The sequence below is a fragment of the Lagenorhynchus albirostris genome, chromosome 6 (genome assembly GCF_949774975.1).
Source record: "Lagenorhynchus albirostris chromosome 6, mLagAlb1.1, whole genome shotgun sequence".
NCBI lineage: Eukaryota > Metazoa > Chordata > Mammalia > Artiodactyla > Delphinidae > Lagenorhynchus > Lagenorhynchus albirostris.
In genome coordinates, this window is record NC_083100.1 from 74,525,184 (window position 1) to 74,541,271 (window position 16,088).

The 16,088-nt window shown below is 38.2% G+C and overlaps 1 protein-coding gene across 3 annotated transcripts in view; it reads right to left on the reverse strand.

Moving 5' to 3' along the window:
* Window positions 1–16,088, reverse strand: part of GPD2 (glycerol-3-phosphate dehydrogenase 2) — a 133,544-nt gene that overhangs the window by 73,301 nt on the left and 44,155 nt on the right. For all 3 annotated transcript variants that reach the window (XM_060152862.1, XM_060152860.1, XM_060152859.1), the window contains exon 3: window positions 6,569–6,740. In XM_060152862.1, coding sequence (XP_060008845.1) covers window positions 6,569–6,740 — 172 coding nt within the window. The remainder of the gene's footprint in view (window positions 1–6,568; window positions 6,741–16,088) is intronic.

The window sequence follows — 16,088 nt, forward strand, 5'->3', positions numbered from 1 at the left end:
CCAAACACAGAGAAAATTATATATATGTGTGTGTGTATATATATATATATATATATATATTTGTTTTTTACGTGTATATATATATGTACATACATACCTATGTACACACATACATATATATATTTTAAGGCATGGTTGATTCAAAAATAAACACCTCATGGACCAGAAATGTAGCAGAAACTCAGAGCACAGTAGTTAGGCCCAAAGCCTCTGTCTTGGTGGAATCTGGGTCTAGAAACAGGCAAAGGTAACCAAGATTTCAGTTCCTGAAGGGCAAGAGATAGGGAGAGGTGAAGAAGACAGACCAGTACTGGAATCCGGGGATTGAAGAAGGGTGGAAAAGCTTCTGCTGACCACTGTCTGGGGCTGTGGACTATCTGCTGGGACATGCCCAGGAGGCAGGAAGATGGACCCAGCCTGGAGAGCAGTACCTGGGCCAGGGAACCACCAGCTGGCTGGCCAAGATCAACACAGGGCAGGAGCCTCGATTTGGTTTTGAGAAAAGTCTCTGATGGGACTTGAAGGTGGCAGCAACTGTATCCATAGAGTTTAATGTATGGCAACAGAGAGTGATACAAAGCTGATTTAATATGGAGGAAAGGAAGAAGGAAATGGAGTCAAGTAAAAAAAGATGTAAGGTAAAAAATACAAAATAAAAGCACATGGCATCCAAATAAATGGAGATGGACCAAATTCACCTGTTGAAAGACAGATTCCATCTATCAAGCGTTAAAAAAAAAGAATCCAGCTACTTGTGTTTCATCATAGACATATTAAAACAAAAGGATATAGAAAAGTTGAAAACAATATGAAACAAATCCTGTCTGATATGTTATTTTTCCAACTTCACAGGTGTTTATTATATTTCTGCCATAGATAAATTTCAATTTTTATGAAATCAAATTTAACAGGATTTGCCAAAAGGAAAATGACTTTATTGATGTCATGCTTAAAAACACCTGTCTTACTCCATGTTTTTAAATTTCCATATACTTTCTTCTAATAGGTTTGTGGTGTTTTATTGTTAAATCCTTGATCCACAGAGAGCATGATAAACAGAATATAAATATACATAATATATACAAATATAAATTTGGGAAAGTGGATACTTCAATGTCGCTTATTAAACAACCAATAATGACAAATATGAAATGCTTTTACCATATCCTAAATTTTATGTATTCAGATCTATTTCTAGCCTCTTACTTTTGCTCCGCTAATCTCTCCGTTCCTTTAGCAAACTATTTTAATTAAAGTAGCTTTAGAATACACTTCGATATTGATAGAGCTCTATCTGTTTTATCATTATTCTTTTTCAAAATTAATCTAGTAAATCTCAAAGGCTGATTTTTCCAGATAACTTTGGCACAGTTTCTCTAACCCTCCCCACCCTACTCCTGCCAAAGACAGTCACTATAACATAATCACTAAATTACATCAAATTTCCAGATTAATTTTAGTAGCAATTTGCAACCTAGTCTAATTAGCAGTGTCCAGTAAGTAGCAAACTTTCATCTGCTGCAATTCTACTGTCCTGAAATAGGATTTTCTCTACCCTCATGGTGGAAGAGGGGCAGTGGTAGAAGGGGGTTGAGATCTGTAATTCCCAAAATGCACTATCTTCCATGGCTCTCCCTTTTCTGCAGTTTTTAATGCAATTAAAAATGCACACACCTGCTCCTTTTCACAAACCTTTATTTATGCAGAAGTGTTGTTGTTATCCTCCATTATGTCTGAGAACCTTGAGGCTCTCTGTAAGGTCAGAACACTTATTGAAGGTCATGGACCTAGTGAGTGATGAAGCTGACTGATCCCACTTGGTTCTCATTTCATAGCCTGTGTCCTTACTCGTTATGCTATACTGTCTTAGACTCAAAGGAACTGTGGTGAGAATTCAGGAATTACTAGCCAGGCACCATTCATAAACTAGATGTACATATACATTTTTAAACAAGAGAACTACAATTAATGTTTTCTTCTAGCAAGAAGCAGTCTTCTCTGGAATTTTGAAGCCATAAAGTTTAAGTTTATAAATAAGATTTTAAACCAAAATTGTACTGATTGACCCCTGATACATACAGGTAAATCACACAAAATAACAAAAAAGCACTGAAAAAAACATCTTGAAGCCCCCTGAGGGAGTGACTATATTTATCAGAGTCTCTTCATTCCAGCTCTCTTTTGGGGGCAAAGTGCCTCCTATATCATCGTGCTTCGAGGCTGGGGACTGGCCACAGAGGTTTTAACCAGAGAAGCAATTCCTATTGATCCTAGAGACCTACAGGAGAACGTGAGGAGAGCTGTGCATATTATGTTTATATAATAATATTCCCAAATGAAACAAATGAAAAACTGATTCCCAAGAAAATGCAGATGGTAAGAATGCAAATAAATGTTCATTATGAAAACTTCATGACTTTTTCTCTTCCTTCTACGGTCTTTGTTTATCCATTACCAAAATTGCATTTGCGCACAATATTTCGTCAAAAACCTTGTGAAAACATTTTTATACGAGCCTTTTAACATCTAGCAGTTCCCCCAAAACTTTGATGTCCTGAAAAATCTAATTATTACTGGTAACTTTAAAAGATCACAGTAATTTATTTTTGTCAAATGTGACTAAAGATTAATGGATACAGTCAGGAATAATTTGGTAAAAACATATCAAACGCAGAGAAAGCAAAATTTGTTGTTAAGTGAAGCATCAAATATAATAAAAGAGCAAATTCCATGAATGAACAGCAACAATGCACAATTCATTAACCAAATGCCCATGATTATTTCACACTTCAGAGGGCTACTGATATGATCAGAAATTGTAGTAAAAGGATAAATATAGATTAACTTCAGCATCTCTATACATTTTAATTATAAATGCTACCCTCAGAGGGCTACCAGCATAATAAAGGAAATACAAACTATGGTTTATCCATCCTTTTTATAAATCGTAACTCCGTATACAACAAATAAGACAGTCAGTCAATTATTTTAAAAGACAGCAATTGAAATGCCAGGAGATACTGAAAGTACATCATTTTCTTAGCTGTTACTAACTATAAGTATTAAAAATCTTGTCAACATTCTGGCTCTGAAAACTCTTATCTTTTCAAAATCATCATCACTGTCATCACCCACAATCGTCTGCTAATGTACTAGGTAACATTCTTTACTGCCCAAAGGAAAAATGTTTGTTCAGCAAATATTAATAAACTATAAGCTCCTCGAGGGCAAGGCCACATCTTATTAGTCTTTATATTCCCAGAGCTGGTTCAGCAGTTGACTCTCAAGTAGTATTATTTTAAACAGCAGAATGAAACAAAACAAAAAACTGGAAACCACCTGAAGAGTCATTAACAAGAATGTCTTTGGGATGAATTTTTCAGCCATGAAAAACAATGAATACCATATACATGTAAAGATTGATTAACTACACTGTTATTTGAAAGTAACACACTGCAAAGTAATGACTACAGTATGATCTTATCTATGTTTTTAAAAAGATATCTAAAAAATGCACAAAAGCAAATATAGGTGAGACTTTTCAAAAGGAGAAAAGGAATAAAAGGCACTTAATCAGTAGTTGCCTTTTTGCTACTGCAATCACGGTCCTAACTCTTTGAGGGAAAGCTGGCTTTCCAACTCCCCTTACCTCCCCCTACCAGTCCTAAGTTTCCATTTAAACAATTTCTTGCCTTCATGGAATCTTTTCTCATTTTCTCCCTCTGTCATTGATACCTAGTCAGTTCTCAATTTGGGATTCTACCCTATCGTGTATTTTCTCTGCCTCAACTCTGAGCAATATTAGACACACATGGGGACACACACACACACACACACACACACACACAGATATCCTTTTCTAACCAGAGCAAAGCAACCCCTATTCCTATCACATTCTCTAAATCTTTTCTACATCCAAGTCCCTACTCCTATCCATAAGTAGCACATCTCACTTCTTTTTGAGTGTTTAAGAATAGCTCTTCAGAGTCACACAGACTCCCTCTTTTATGCCTTAGAATCTTTACACATTGTATTCGTCTCTGAGAAATGTCTCTTCTTGCCCTGCCAAAGCTAAGATATATCTTTGATATCCCATGCCGCGTATTTTCCCGAGAGCTTGTTCCACATGCAGCCTTCTATTATCTGCATGTTAAGGCTCTCTTCTGAGTCTACAGAAATATTCAGATGGCTCCTATCTTAAAAAGAAAAGAAAGAGGAAACAATTCTTGCACATATTGCCTCCCTTATTCATATCCTACTACACCAGCAAGTTACGTCCTTTCTGTTTTATTTGTCTCTAGATCTCTTAAAAGTTTAGCCCCTGCTTCTTCTTCCTTATTGCCTATCCTTTCCTCATCACGAATGCTCTTCACTGTGTCAGAGGGCCTGTTCAGTAAAGTCCAAAGGCCTTTCCCCGGTATCCCAGGCCCAGCTCTGCCTTTGCACTCCTCTCATATCCTCCCCAGCACAGCCTGGGTGATCCCAACTGAAACACGGGTTGTTTCACACACACACTGTTCCTCTCACATGCTCCCTCAGATTGGCACACTTCCAGCAAGCAATGTTTGCCTACTAAAATTCTACCCGTGCTAAATAGCAGCTTGCTTTCTCCAGACCATTCTATGCAGATATAACAATGCCCCCTAGCCTCCTGAAAGGCACATATTCTCTATAGGGTAACTCAGTCTACTACAGAACTTGGAGCAACCTAAGGGTGGAGCCTGGATCAAACATCTTGGTATTCTCATGTAGTACTTTGAATATTGCCATGCATAAAGCGGGCACTCAGCCAATATTCGTTGAAATGAAAGAAAAAGAACTGCTGTATACTTCAGTACATAGCATGAACATAAGTGGAGATAGCAAGAAATATTTTTCTGAACGCTACTGGGGAAACGATCCTCTTGGACATAGAAAATTGTCATCTGGTAACTTCTAAGCCCTGGGGTAGTCCCAGGACAATTGGGGCAGTCCCGAACGAGACCTCCCATTACACTGCCTATGTGTCTTCTCTTGACACTCTCTTTCCCAGGACTCCAGGGAAGAGTGTTGAATTCAAACACCTTGAGGTAACTTCAACTCTTCTTTCCATCTGACTTAGTATGTCCCAGGATAATGCAGCTTAAATTATAAACTATGGATGGAGACAAAATTATATAACTATTAGGGCGTGCCAGGAAACTGAGTATGTTCCAGGATTTATTATTGTGAATTTACCATTATTTGGAATTGACAGAAAGGACCTAGGCTGTGATGTCTACATGGATCAAAACTCAAGTGGGGGTCCTGTGCAATCACAGTAAATCTAGTGTACTTTTTGGCTTATGTGTGCCTAATCTCACGAAATTTATTTCATTTCTGTAAAACTAAAATCTACCAGATATGCAAAGTAACTAAGTCTAGGGTGGGTGTGGTAGTAACTTAATCTGAGAAAAATTATTCCATGTAATAAACTATTGCCACTGAATATGAAACTGCAATGAATACTGAACCTTATAGAGTAACTAAAATAATTTGGAGTCAAAATTCCTTGCAGCAGTACCCAGTCCAATGTGATATATCTAAAAATAATCACAAAGGATTATTTCTCCGGGACAATTGGTTCTAAAAGTCTTTTGCCTTCATGTTATTAATGGCAGCTATAATACTATCTACAATTTATTGAGTTTCTACTTTGTGTGACAAGCACTGTTTTAAATCCTCTTCATGATTATGCATTTAATCCCCATAACAATCATTAACGGAAGATATTTCTTTCCTTATTTGAAAGATGAGGGACCTTAGAGAAATTAAGTACCTTGCTTAAGTGTATGTGCGTGTGTGTGTGTATACACATACATACATCTGATACAGCAGCTCAGCCAGGATATGTACTCAGATTTCTTTGATTCCAAACTCCACACTAATAACCACAGGCAAAAGAAGCAAATCATTAAATATATCATATGTAAGAGCCTTGGTGTTCCATACTAAAATTTCTTTCTTTATATATCCTGTTGCCATTTTGAAAGAACTTCTCATAATATCTTTCCCGAAGCTGACTAATAGAGTGAGACAGAACTACAGGTTAGCAAGTCTTTTCCATTATTCAGTCACCTGAACTAGAGTTTCCCAAACTGTAGTCTGTATTTCATTGGAAGAGATTATTTTAATAGAGAAACAAAAAGAATTATTTTAATAGATTAATTCATTTTAATAAATCTTTTTATTAAAGACAAATCACTGACATAAATGTGATTTTAGGTGATACACAAATAATTTTATTTCACATAAATGTACTTTACTGTGTATAAAAAAAACTAACCAGAACATCAAATCAATGAATTCACAGGAATATAAAGTTTTCTTTTTAAATAAATTCATTTCAGTGTAAAAGACAAACTATACTTCATTTCAAAATTGTGCAAGTACCTACATTTTAACAACGGGAAGGTGCTTCACAAAGAATGGAAAATTAAGCAATGCAACAGAAACGTGACTTCCCAGCACGGAGCGCACACTGTGTGTTTATATCAGAAGGACAGATGAAACCTTTACCTGTGTTACATCCACCCACACCAGGACTCACCTCTGGTGACTGCATCTAGGGCACAGCCACTTCCTGTTGCTCCTCCTCCAATGACAAGTACATCGAATTCAGACGTGTTTTTCAAAGTCAGTATCTGAGCTTCTCTGGACGGAGGCTCCCTGTTAACAGGTTCTGAGACGTAGTCTGCTGCTTCAACAAAGGCCAGGTTCACCTGAGGTAAAAGACCATTTTCAAATGTTTGTCTGGAATGCCAATTTAATACATTTTACAATGTACTAAAAAAAGATTTGCAATGGAGATAAGGATAACCAGAGCTAGACCGGAGTCTACAGTCCACATGGAGTGAATGATAGAACCAACTGCCTTGGAGAAAAAAAAAGTCCTTAAAATTCTGTGTGTTTTTTTTTTTTTTCCATGAATCATAACTATTTAACCGTGGAACACCTGGTTTCAGATTCAATATCTCAACTGATCGTTTTGGTTTCATATACAACCAAGTTCAATTAATTCCCACACTGTACAGCAATTCCCAAATACCTTGTCTAAGACAATTTATAGGAGAACATAAGAAAATGTTTTACCCGGTAGCAGCCATTCATTCAGATAACATTTAAAAGTGTGGAAAGGAGGAGGAAAAAGCACTTTATGCCTTTCCGCAATTTCTTAAAAGTATATGTTCTTCATTCCTTAATTCCCCTGACAAAAATATATTCTTGAGTCAGTACAATTAAAAAGAATCTGTTCACAACAGACGTTATTATCCAGTTTAAAATCAGCTCTGGCCAATGGGAATAATATTATATAAAGATTTTAGTCAGAGGCTTCCCCATTCAATGTTTTAACAGAAAATTATAGATTTTATATATTTAATACACGCTATTTCAATTTGTGAAAGCTTTAACAATAATATAATTAAAGCCAGCCATAGTCCCCTAAATGATAATGACCTTCCTTATTTCTAGTTCTTTCATTAGAATATAAGTTATCATCCTAAATCAAAAATGATGCTAGTCTTTATATTTAAAAAAGTAGTAAGTCAGAGTCAAAAGCTTAGAAAAACAGATATGTATCTGTTTTTTCTCCAAAATGCGAATACCAGGTTCGTTCACTATACTGAACAGTGCTGGTCACTGTTGCTCTAACAGTTAGTATTCCACAGATATGTGGCTTCTATTTTCTTTTCTTTAAATCACAGCATCAGCACAATCCACAGGGGCTGCGTTCTTCCCATTCTGCTGAAGGGCCGTGTATGAAGCTCTGAACCACAAGGCCAAGCTTCTTCCAGAAAAGGTGGTCTTAGCTCTGACCAAGAGATTGTTCTGATAAGCGATTTTTTACTCATTTAAATAAAATAGACCAAAGTGCTCCTTATAATTGGATTTCTATTTTAAAAAACCTAAAAGCCATAGAGCACATTGAAAGAAACCTGGATTAGAATCAGAGGGTCCTGGCTTATATCTTAGCACTTGTGTTTACTAGTAAAGGGACTTTTGACCGATTATCTCTCTGGCTTTTGTTTCTTCATTTGCAACGTGGGATGAAACCCCTGTGATGTCTCTATCTCTTTATCTTTGGGTTACCCTCAGTAAGGGAATAATGATATGAAAGTAGGTAGTAAACTATTAATTACACCAAAGAGGAGTTGTATTATTGTTAAATAATTTGATTCCTTAATAGCAGGGAACAGGAAACTTTCAAAACATATTTTACTAAGTATCATAAATACAAAACGTTATAATCTGGTACCATAATTTTTCAGACTATTAATTCAGGTTCCAAACCACAAAAATCTTGCGCTTCCTTATATAACTCCTCCTAATTGTCTGCTAATAACCATTTCCCCATGTTCATATTTACATGCATTTAAGGTAACAAGCTAAATAAATGTAACTGGCTAGGTGCTGTGGAGAATATAAGACGCCTTTCAGTCATGGTCTTTGTTTTCCATCATCTAAGGAGAAGAATGAAAAAAACCACACACACACACACACACACACACACACACACACACACACACACACACACACCGGTAAACACATACAAGAATAAATGCCAAAATAGAGGGGAAAAAAAAAAGCACCAAGCTATGACCATTCAGATTAGAGAGGGAGAGTCTTTCATCTGAGGCTTTCAACTGGGCCATGACAGATGGATAAGACTTGAACATGAGACTGACAAGTGACTAAACGCCAGAGCATTTTCACACATCAAAAGAATTGTGCTGACATTTGCTGCTTGGTAAGTTCTCTAGAAATAGTTGAAAATAAATGTAAGGATGGTACTATGGTAGAGTTCATTAGAACTTGGCAATACTAACAGACCCCATTCTACTCTGCTCACAGGTTGCAACCATGGAGATTAAACTCAGCAGAACCTCTTCTTCAGCAAGTACACCAGATCTGATGGGCATTTCTCATGCCTTTTGTGCATCTCTCCACTGACTATGCTGTTTCTCCTGCCCTCATCCCCTGCCTCATACTTCTCATCGGTACGCTCTAACCTGTCTCATCCTAACAAAGAGTAAAAAAATGTCTCTTACATATGTTTCTAACAATCAGCCTGAAAATTCTTGAAGTAACTGTATACCCTTGCTTTTCTACTGCCTCACCTCCTATTCACTCCCCAACTCAAGTTTAATATGGATTTTCACATACACCAGCACCACCACCATGACCAGACCACCAACACTGACCAATGTCCACTCTGCTGACAAACCCAGTGAGCACTTTTCATCCTTCATTTCAGTTGTCATCTCAGCACATTCACTCACCTCAGCATGTCAGTCTGAAATGACGACCTCTCTCTCTCTCTCCCTCCAGCCTCTTGAACTCACTCTCTAGTTTCCTTTGGATGTCTGTCTGCTGTCCAACATTAATCACTGAGGTTCCTCTTGAGTCTGTCCTATTCACTCTTCTCAGATGACTAAAAACTCTCTCTAGGGAACATCATCTTCCTCCATATTATCAGATATCTTTCATACCACCCTGACCCTCAATTATGCTCCCCTATTCCAGAACCTGGATATCAAACTTCCTACTTCATTTCGATGTCTTCATTTCGATGTCTCACGTTATCTCAAAATTCTACTGATAACTTTATCTCCCCAAACCTTTTTCCCTATAAATTTTCCTCATTTCAGTGAAGGTACTATTATATATCTAGTTGCTTGTGCCACTCTCTTAAGTCTCCTATCTGGTCAGTCATTGAGTTCTATAAATTCCACCACCTAAAAAAATTCTCACATCTAGTCACATCATCTTCACTGCCTTTCAAGTCCAGGTATCTTCCCTTTCCTCTATATTAAAATGATATCCTCCTACAGGTCTTCACACAGTTACCATTCGTTCTTCCAAGTCATTCTCCATACTGAAGCTGGGGTAATCATGTAAAAACCCAAATAATGTCATTTCCACGTGTAAAACCCTTCAAGAGCTTTTGACCTAATACAACATAAAGGTAAGCATCTTTAGTTTCTAAGATGAGTCATAGTTTTTCAGAGTAGCTTAAATCTAACAAAGAAATGGACAATACCAAGTGCTGGTGGTGATACAACACAATTGGAACTCTCTTATATTGCTGATGGAAATGCAAAATAATCCAGCCATTTTGGAAAACAATTTGAGAGTTCTAATAAAGGTGAACATACACTTACCATACAGTGCCCCCCCCAGGTGATTTACTCAAGAGAAATCAAAACCTGTGTTCACACAAAAACCTGTAGGCAAATATTTACAGTGACTTTATTTATAATTGCCAGAAATTATTAAAAACTCGAACATCCTTCAACTGGTGAATGACTAAACAAACTCTCGTGCACCCATGCACTGGAATAATAATTGGCAATAAAAAGAACAAATTACTGATAGTCACAACAACATGAATGGATCTCAAAAGCATCATGCTAAGTCACAGGTTGAAAAAATTATGGCTTTCCACCCAAATCTGGCTGCTACCTATTTTAATAAAGTTTTATTGCAACACAGCCACACCCAATCATTCATGCCTAGTACACGACTGCAGTAGCAGAGAGGAGTAGTTGCAACAGAGAAGGTATGGTCTGCAAGCCTAAAACATTTACTGCTGGGCCCTTTAGAGAAAAGTTTGTCAATCCCTGTGCCAAGTGAGAGAAGAAAGACTCAGAAGTCTATATAGGGCATGATTCCATTTACATGATGTTCTGCAAAAGCAAAAGTATATGGTCAGAAAACAGATCAGTGATGGTCAGGGTCTGGAGATGTGGTGGGGAGGAATGACCACAGAGAACATGAGAGCTCTTGAGGATGACAGAAATGTTCTATATCTTGACTGTGGTGGTGGTTATATGACCATATGCTCTTGTCAAAACTCACAGAACTGTACGTCATAAAGGGTGAATTTTACTGCATGTAAATTACACCCCAAATCATACCTCAATAAACTTGACTTAAAAAATAATAAGGGGCTTCCCTGGTGGCGCAGTGGTTGAGAGTCTGCCTGCCAGTGCAGGGGACATGGGTTCGAGCCCTGGTCTGGGAAGATCCCACATGCCGCGGAGCAACTAGGCCTGTGAGCCATGGCCGCTGAGCCTGCGCGACTGGAGCTTGGGCTCCGCAACAAGAGAGGCCACGACAGTGAGAGGCCCGAGCACCACGATGAAGAGTGGCCCCCGCTTGCCGCAACTGGAGAAAGCCCACGCACAGAAACGAAGACCCAACACAGCCAATCAATCAATCAATAAATAGAAATACTGTAGAATTATTTTAAAAATAATAATAAGTAACCATATACACAGCAATTATGCGCCAGGCATTATTATTAGGGTTTTACTTTTTTCACTCACTTGATCTTCACAATGACTCTATGAGTTAGGTACTACTATGATTTCCATTTTACAGAAGGAGTAACTGAGACACAGAAGTTAAGCACTTGGCCTGTGATTACACAGCTGGTATATGGTAGAGCTAGGAATTGAACATATGCAGCCTGGTGACACAGACTAAGTTTTACATCACTACAACATACTGATTCTACGTATAATTTGAGAAAAATTAAGAAATAGACTATATCGTTATAATAGGATGAGATATCACCAGTTATCAAATGCAGAAAATTTGGGGTTTTTTTTGTGGTATGGTTCTGTCGTGGGGGTTTTGCTGAACAATCCTTCCCAAAATATATTTTTTAAAATATACGGCACTATTGAGGGTAATTTATTTAATTTCTGACACTACATTTAAAACAACACTTTATTTTTGTTTATTTTTTTCATAAAAGCTGGAAAGTGTTGCAACTGAGAAGCTAAGCACAAGTTTATCTTAGAGGCAGTAAACACAGCCTAAGGCCCTCCTTATAATTATGACAAGAGAAAGACTCATTTGGGCTTCATATGGCTTTGAGTCACAGAAACACATCTGCACTCTACCTTCCCTAGAATATGTCGATTGAGGAGAAATAAAAGAAAAGCAGTAGGAATAAAACAGTAGTGGTAAGTAACAGCACGCTTTAAGAAAGGGGACCTTTGTGCTCCAAATCTTCCCAGACCTGCTCATCAAACTTCGCAGACAAATTAATCAAGGCAGTTGATTAAACAGGAATCTGGACGGATCCAGAGATTCTGGGAGAAGGCTTGGAAAGGCAACATGCCCTAAGTCACCTAAGAAGACACCTCACGCACCACTGCACTTCCTCATCCGGTGGAGGCCCTCAAGGATTCTACAGACTGGAGGACAAAACAAAAAGATAAAGAGGAAATTATAATATTGCTTAACAGGTGGATTAAAGATAGAGAAGAAGCTATAAGAGCCATGGGAGGCAGGAGCCAGACCTGAGAAGGTTTCCTGGAAACCACAGCTAAATCAGGTCAAGAAAGACTAATAGGCATTACCTGGGTGAAAATGCCAGGAAAGGAAGTTGGCACAGCATGTGCTAAAACCAGAAGTCATTGTAGTGAATTGGCCAGCATACTACTTTCTTAAAAACGTGAGTTACACATCCAATATTTAAAAATTGTTCTCCATATCTGTGAGTCTAGTTCTGTTTTGTAACATTTGTTCACGTTTTTCAGATATCACATATAACTAAAAATATAGAGTATTTGTCTTTATCTGACGAATTTCAATTAGCATAATACCCTCCAGGTCTATCCATGTTGTCACAAATGGGAAGATTTCACTCTTTTTTTATGGCTAATATTCATCGCATATATATACCACATCTTCTTTATCTATTCATCTGTCAGTGGATACAGGTTGCTTCCATATTTGCCTATTGTAAATAACGCAGCAATGAACACTGGGGTGCATGTATCTTATTGAATTAATGTTTTTATTTTCTTCAGGTAAATACCCAGGTCACCAGCGGGGAGAGGGTGGGAGGATGGGAGAAATAGGTAAAGGGAATTAAGAGGTACAAACTACCAGTTATAAAATAAATAAGTCACAGGGATGTAATGTACATCACAGGGAATGTAGTCATTAATACTATACTAACTTTGGTGCATAATCTATAAAAATATCAAATCACTATGTTGTACACCTGGAACTAATATAACATTGTGAGTTAACTATACTTCAACTTAAAAATAATATAAATAAGTACCATAAATTGCTATGTTTCACATAAAAATTAGGATTTCTATCTGAGATCTGCTGAAACTGAACAGCAGCTGCTGCCCTTAGGCAGGGCTGTGCACCCTTGTTAGCCCAGGATTCCCACTCACTGGCTTCACACGTTCATCATCCCAGCCTGGCCCCTGCAGGCATATAAGTTTGCTAAGCCTGGACTAAAGACAGGACAAGTCCAGCACTACCAGATTCAGGATCTATTACCTAATTCAGCCACTGACGTCAGAAGAAAGGAGAGCCCAAGACACAAAGCAAACTGCCTTGTGCCTAGCATAAGTCCAAGCACAGATCCAAAACAAAAAATTCTTATCTTGGTAGAATTAGGAGAATACCTAATATTTAATATTACTTTGATGTTGTTATTTCTGATTATATTTAATTATCGTGAGCTGTGGGGAAGTAGGTGGGGTTTTTTTAACTTGTAAGCAAAGGTTCCTCTACATTTTAAAAACATAAAATTCCTCCAGCATTCTGATAGCAAACATATGGCTTTTGTCAAGAGACTGGCACATAGAACACCAGAATTGAAAGCCGAGTTCATAATCTTTGAGAGTTTACATCCCAGAGAACAAAATGGGATTCAGAATGAGATCAGTTTTACTATGTCTGTACACCATTAGACCTGCAAATTTAAAAAAATATATATCCTAGACATTTGCAACTTCAGGTGAGACCGAAAACGAGACCTAATAATTAGTGTCTATTTCTGAAAGAAATGCATACTTAAAGACCACATGCAATTAACAGCCAGGTTGTCCTGTAATCATGTAGAGTGATAACTGGAGAATAAAGTAGGGTTTCATGCAAATCACTTCTTACTGCAACTATCACTCTCTCTCTCTCTCTTTCTCTCATTATGTGATTGAATCATATATATTGATAACGGAATCATTAGATTTAAGGGGAATGGCTTCATGTTTTGTTGTCACTGAAAAATACCATACTCCATATTCCTGGAAAGGAAATGCAATAAGCATCTCCTTAGAATGAATCCTAAGATGTTTTAATGACCTTTCACCTCCTGAATCACTTTGATTCTAAACAATGGTGTTTCTTCTTATACTTACAGGACAGTAAGCAACATTTCTCAATATAAACGTACTGGGTGAGGGATTCATGATTACTCAGTAGGAAGACTGGCTAATAGGTGGACCGTCATCTCCACTGGGGACCAGACAAGAGAAAATAAAACAAGTCCATCTTTCTAGGGTGGCTAAGAAACGAGCTCTAGCTCACCTTGAAGGTGCTATCGCGCCTTTAAGTGGTTGTGATTCCTTTAAGAAACCGCAAGGAAGCTCTTTTAATACCAATCACAACATAGCCAAATCATTAAATTATACAACATTTTTATAGCTGAAAAATAGGGAAAACCCTTTGGCTTTGTCTGAATCTACTTCAAATAAAATCACAAAACTACGTGATCTGAGGTTTGAGGGATACGTTTTACCAGTTTTCAAATAAATATTTTAAAGACATAGAATATGTGTTTGGAGGTGTCTGAACTTGATATTGCTCTTCTATTCCAATAGTGTGCTGAGAATGAAAGGATCTAGAGAGGGAGCCTGAGAGCAGGGAGTGCAGAGAGGGAAGAAGAGCTGCTGCTAGCCCACACAATAACAAGTCAGGTCCCTTGGGTCTTACCATGACACCGAAGTGGGGCTTCCCTGGTGGCGCAGTGGTTGAGAATCTGCCTGCTAATGCAGGGGACACGGGTTCGAGCCCTGGTCTGGGAGGATCCCACATGCCACGGAGCAACTAGGCCCGTGTGCCACAACTACTGAGCCTGCGCGTCTGGAGCCTGTGCTCCGCAACAAGAGAGGCCGCAATAGTGAGAGGCCCACGCACTGCGATGAAGAGTGGCCCCCGCTTGCCAAAACTAGAGAAAGCCCGCACACAGAAACGAAGACCCAACACAGCAAAAATAAATAATAATTTTAAAAAAAAGGAGGGAGTCATCCTTTGACCAGTGAGGAAACGGAGTTTTGTTATTCTTTGGGCAAGTAACAGAGAGAATCAGAATCTGATCCCTGGTTTGACTCCAAATCCCATGTCCTCAGCTCTGCTAGGTTATCTTTCCCTGTATGTGTGGGTTACCTAGGGCTCTAGGTCCACCCGCCTTGCAGGCACCAGCGTTGCAGGGAACAGCTGATGGCAGCCAGTGGAATCAGAAGTCTGAGAGCACCTGCTTTGCCCATGGCCAGACACCCCAGGCAGTGACACCGAGGGTTCCACGAAATAGCACTTTTCCTTAAAAACCTCCCTAACACATACATTTGGAAATGGATACAGAACTGAAATGGGACTCACTTTCCCCCCCCATCCCTCTCAGGTGAATAAAATGCTGACCCATTGAGCCAAAGGACCATTTCCAAGTTTCTCAATCCAGATGGCCCTTGGCTGCATTTTAATTTTAAGTTCAAAATAGTTTGGGGTATAATTTGTGATGCACGTTTTCCATTTCTCGGTGAATTATTTCATCAAATATATACACATTTATACTTTTTCTAGTTTATACTCACAAGCATATAATTGGATCTCAGAACTTCTTTGTTGAAAAATCACAAATTTTGAAATAAAGCATGTAAAATTATTTTGCCTAACATTGTCTAACATCTTAAAGCATCTATTTTCTTAATTTGCAAACTCTACCAAAAGGGGGCCTACCTAGCATTAACACAATGTAACTATTAAGCTGGAGAGGGAAGCTAGTAGACTTTTCCCAAAGCATTTCTAGAAAGTTTCCTCAGTCCCACAATATCCCTAAAAAGTTTCTTAAGGAGGCCTTAAAATGGATAAATAGTTGAAAGTGAAATGCAAAGTCAAATCAAAATGAATGTCAATGTTGCTCAGTTAGCAACAGCCTACAAGCTCACCAGCTGTCAACGCTAATCATAGCTCAGTCGTTGACTCACTGTGTGACCTATCGCAGTACAGTTAACCTCGCGGATTTTGTATGC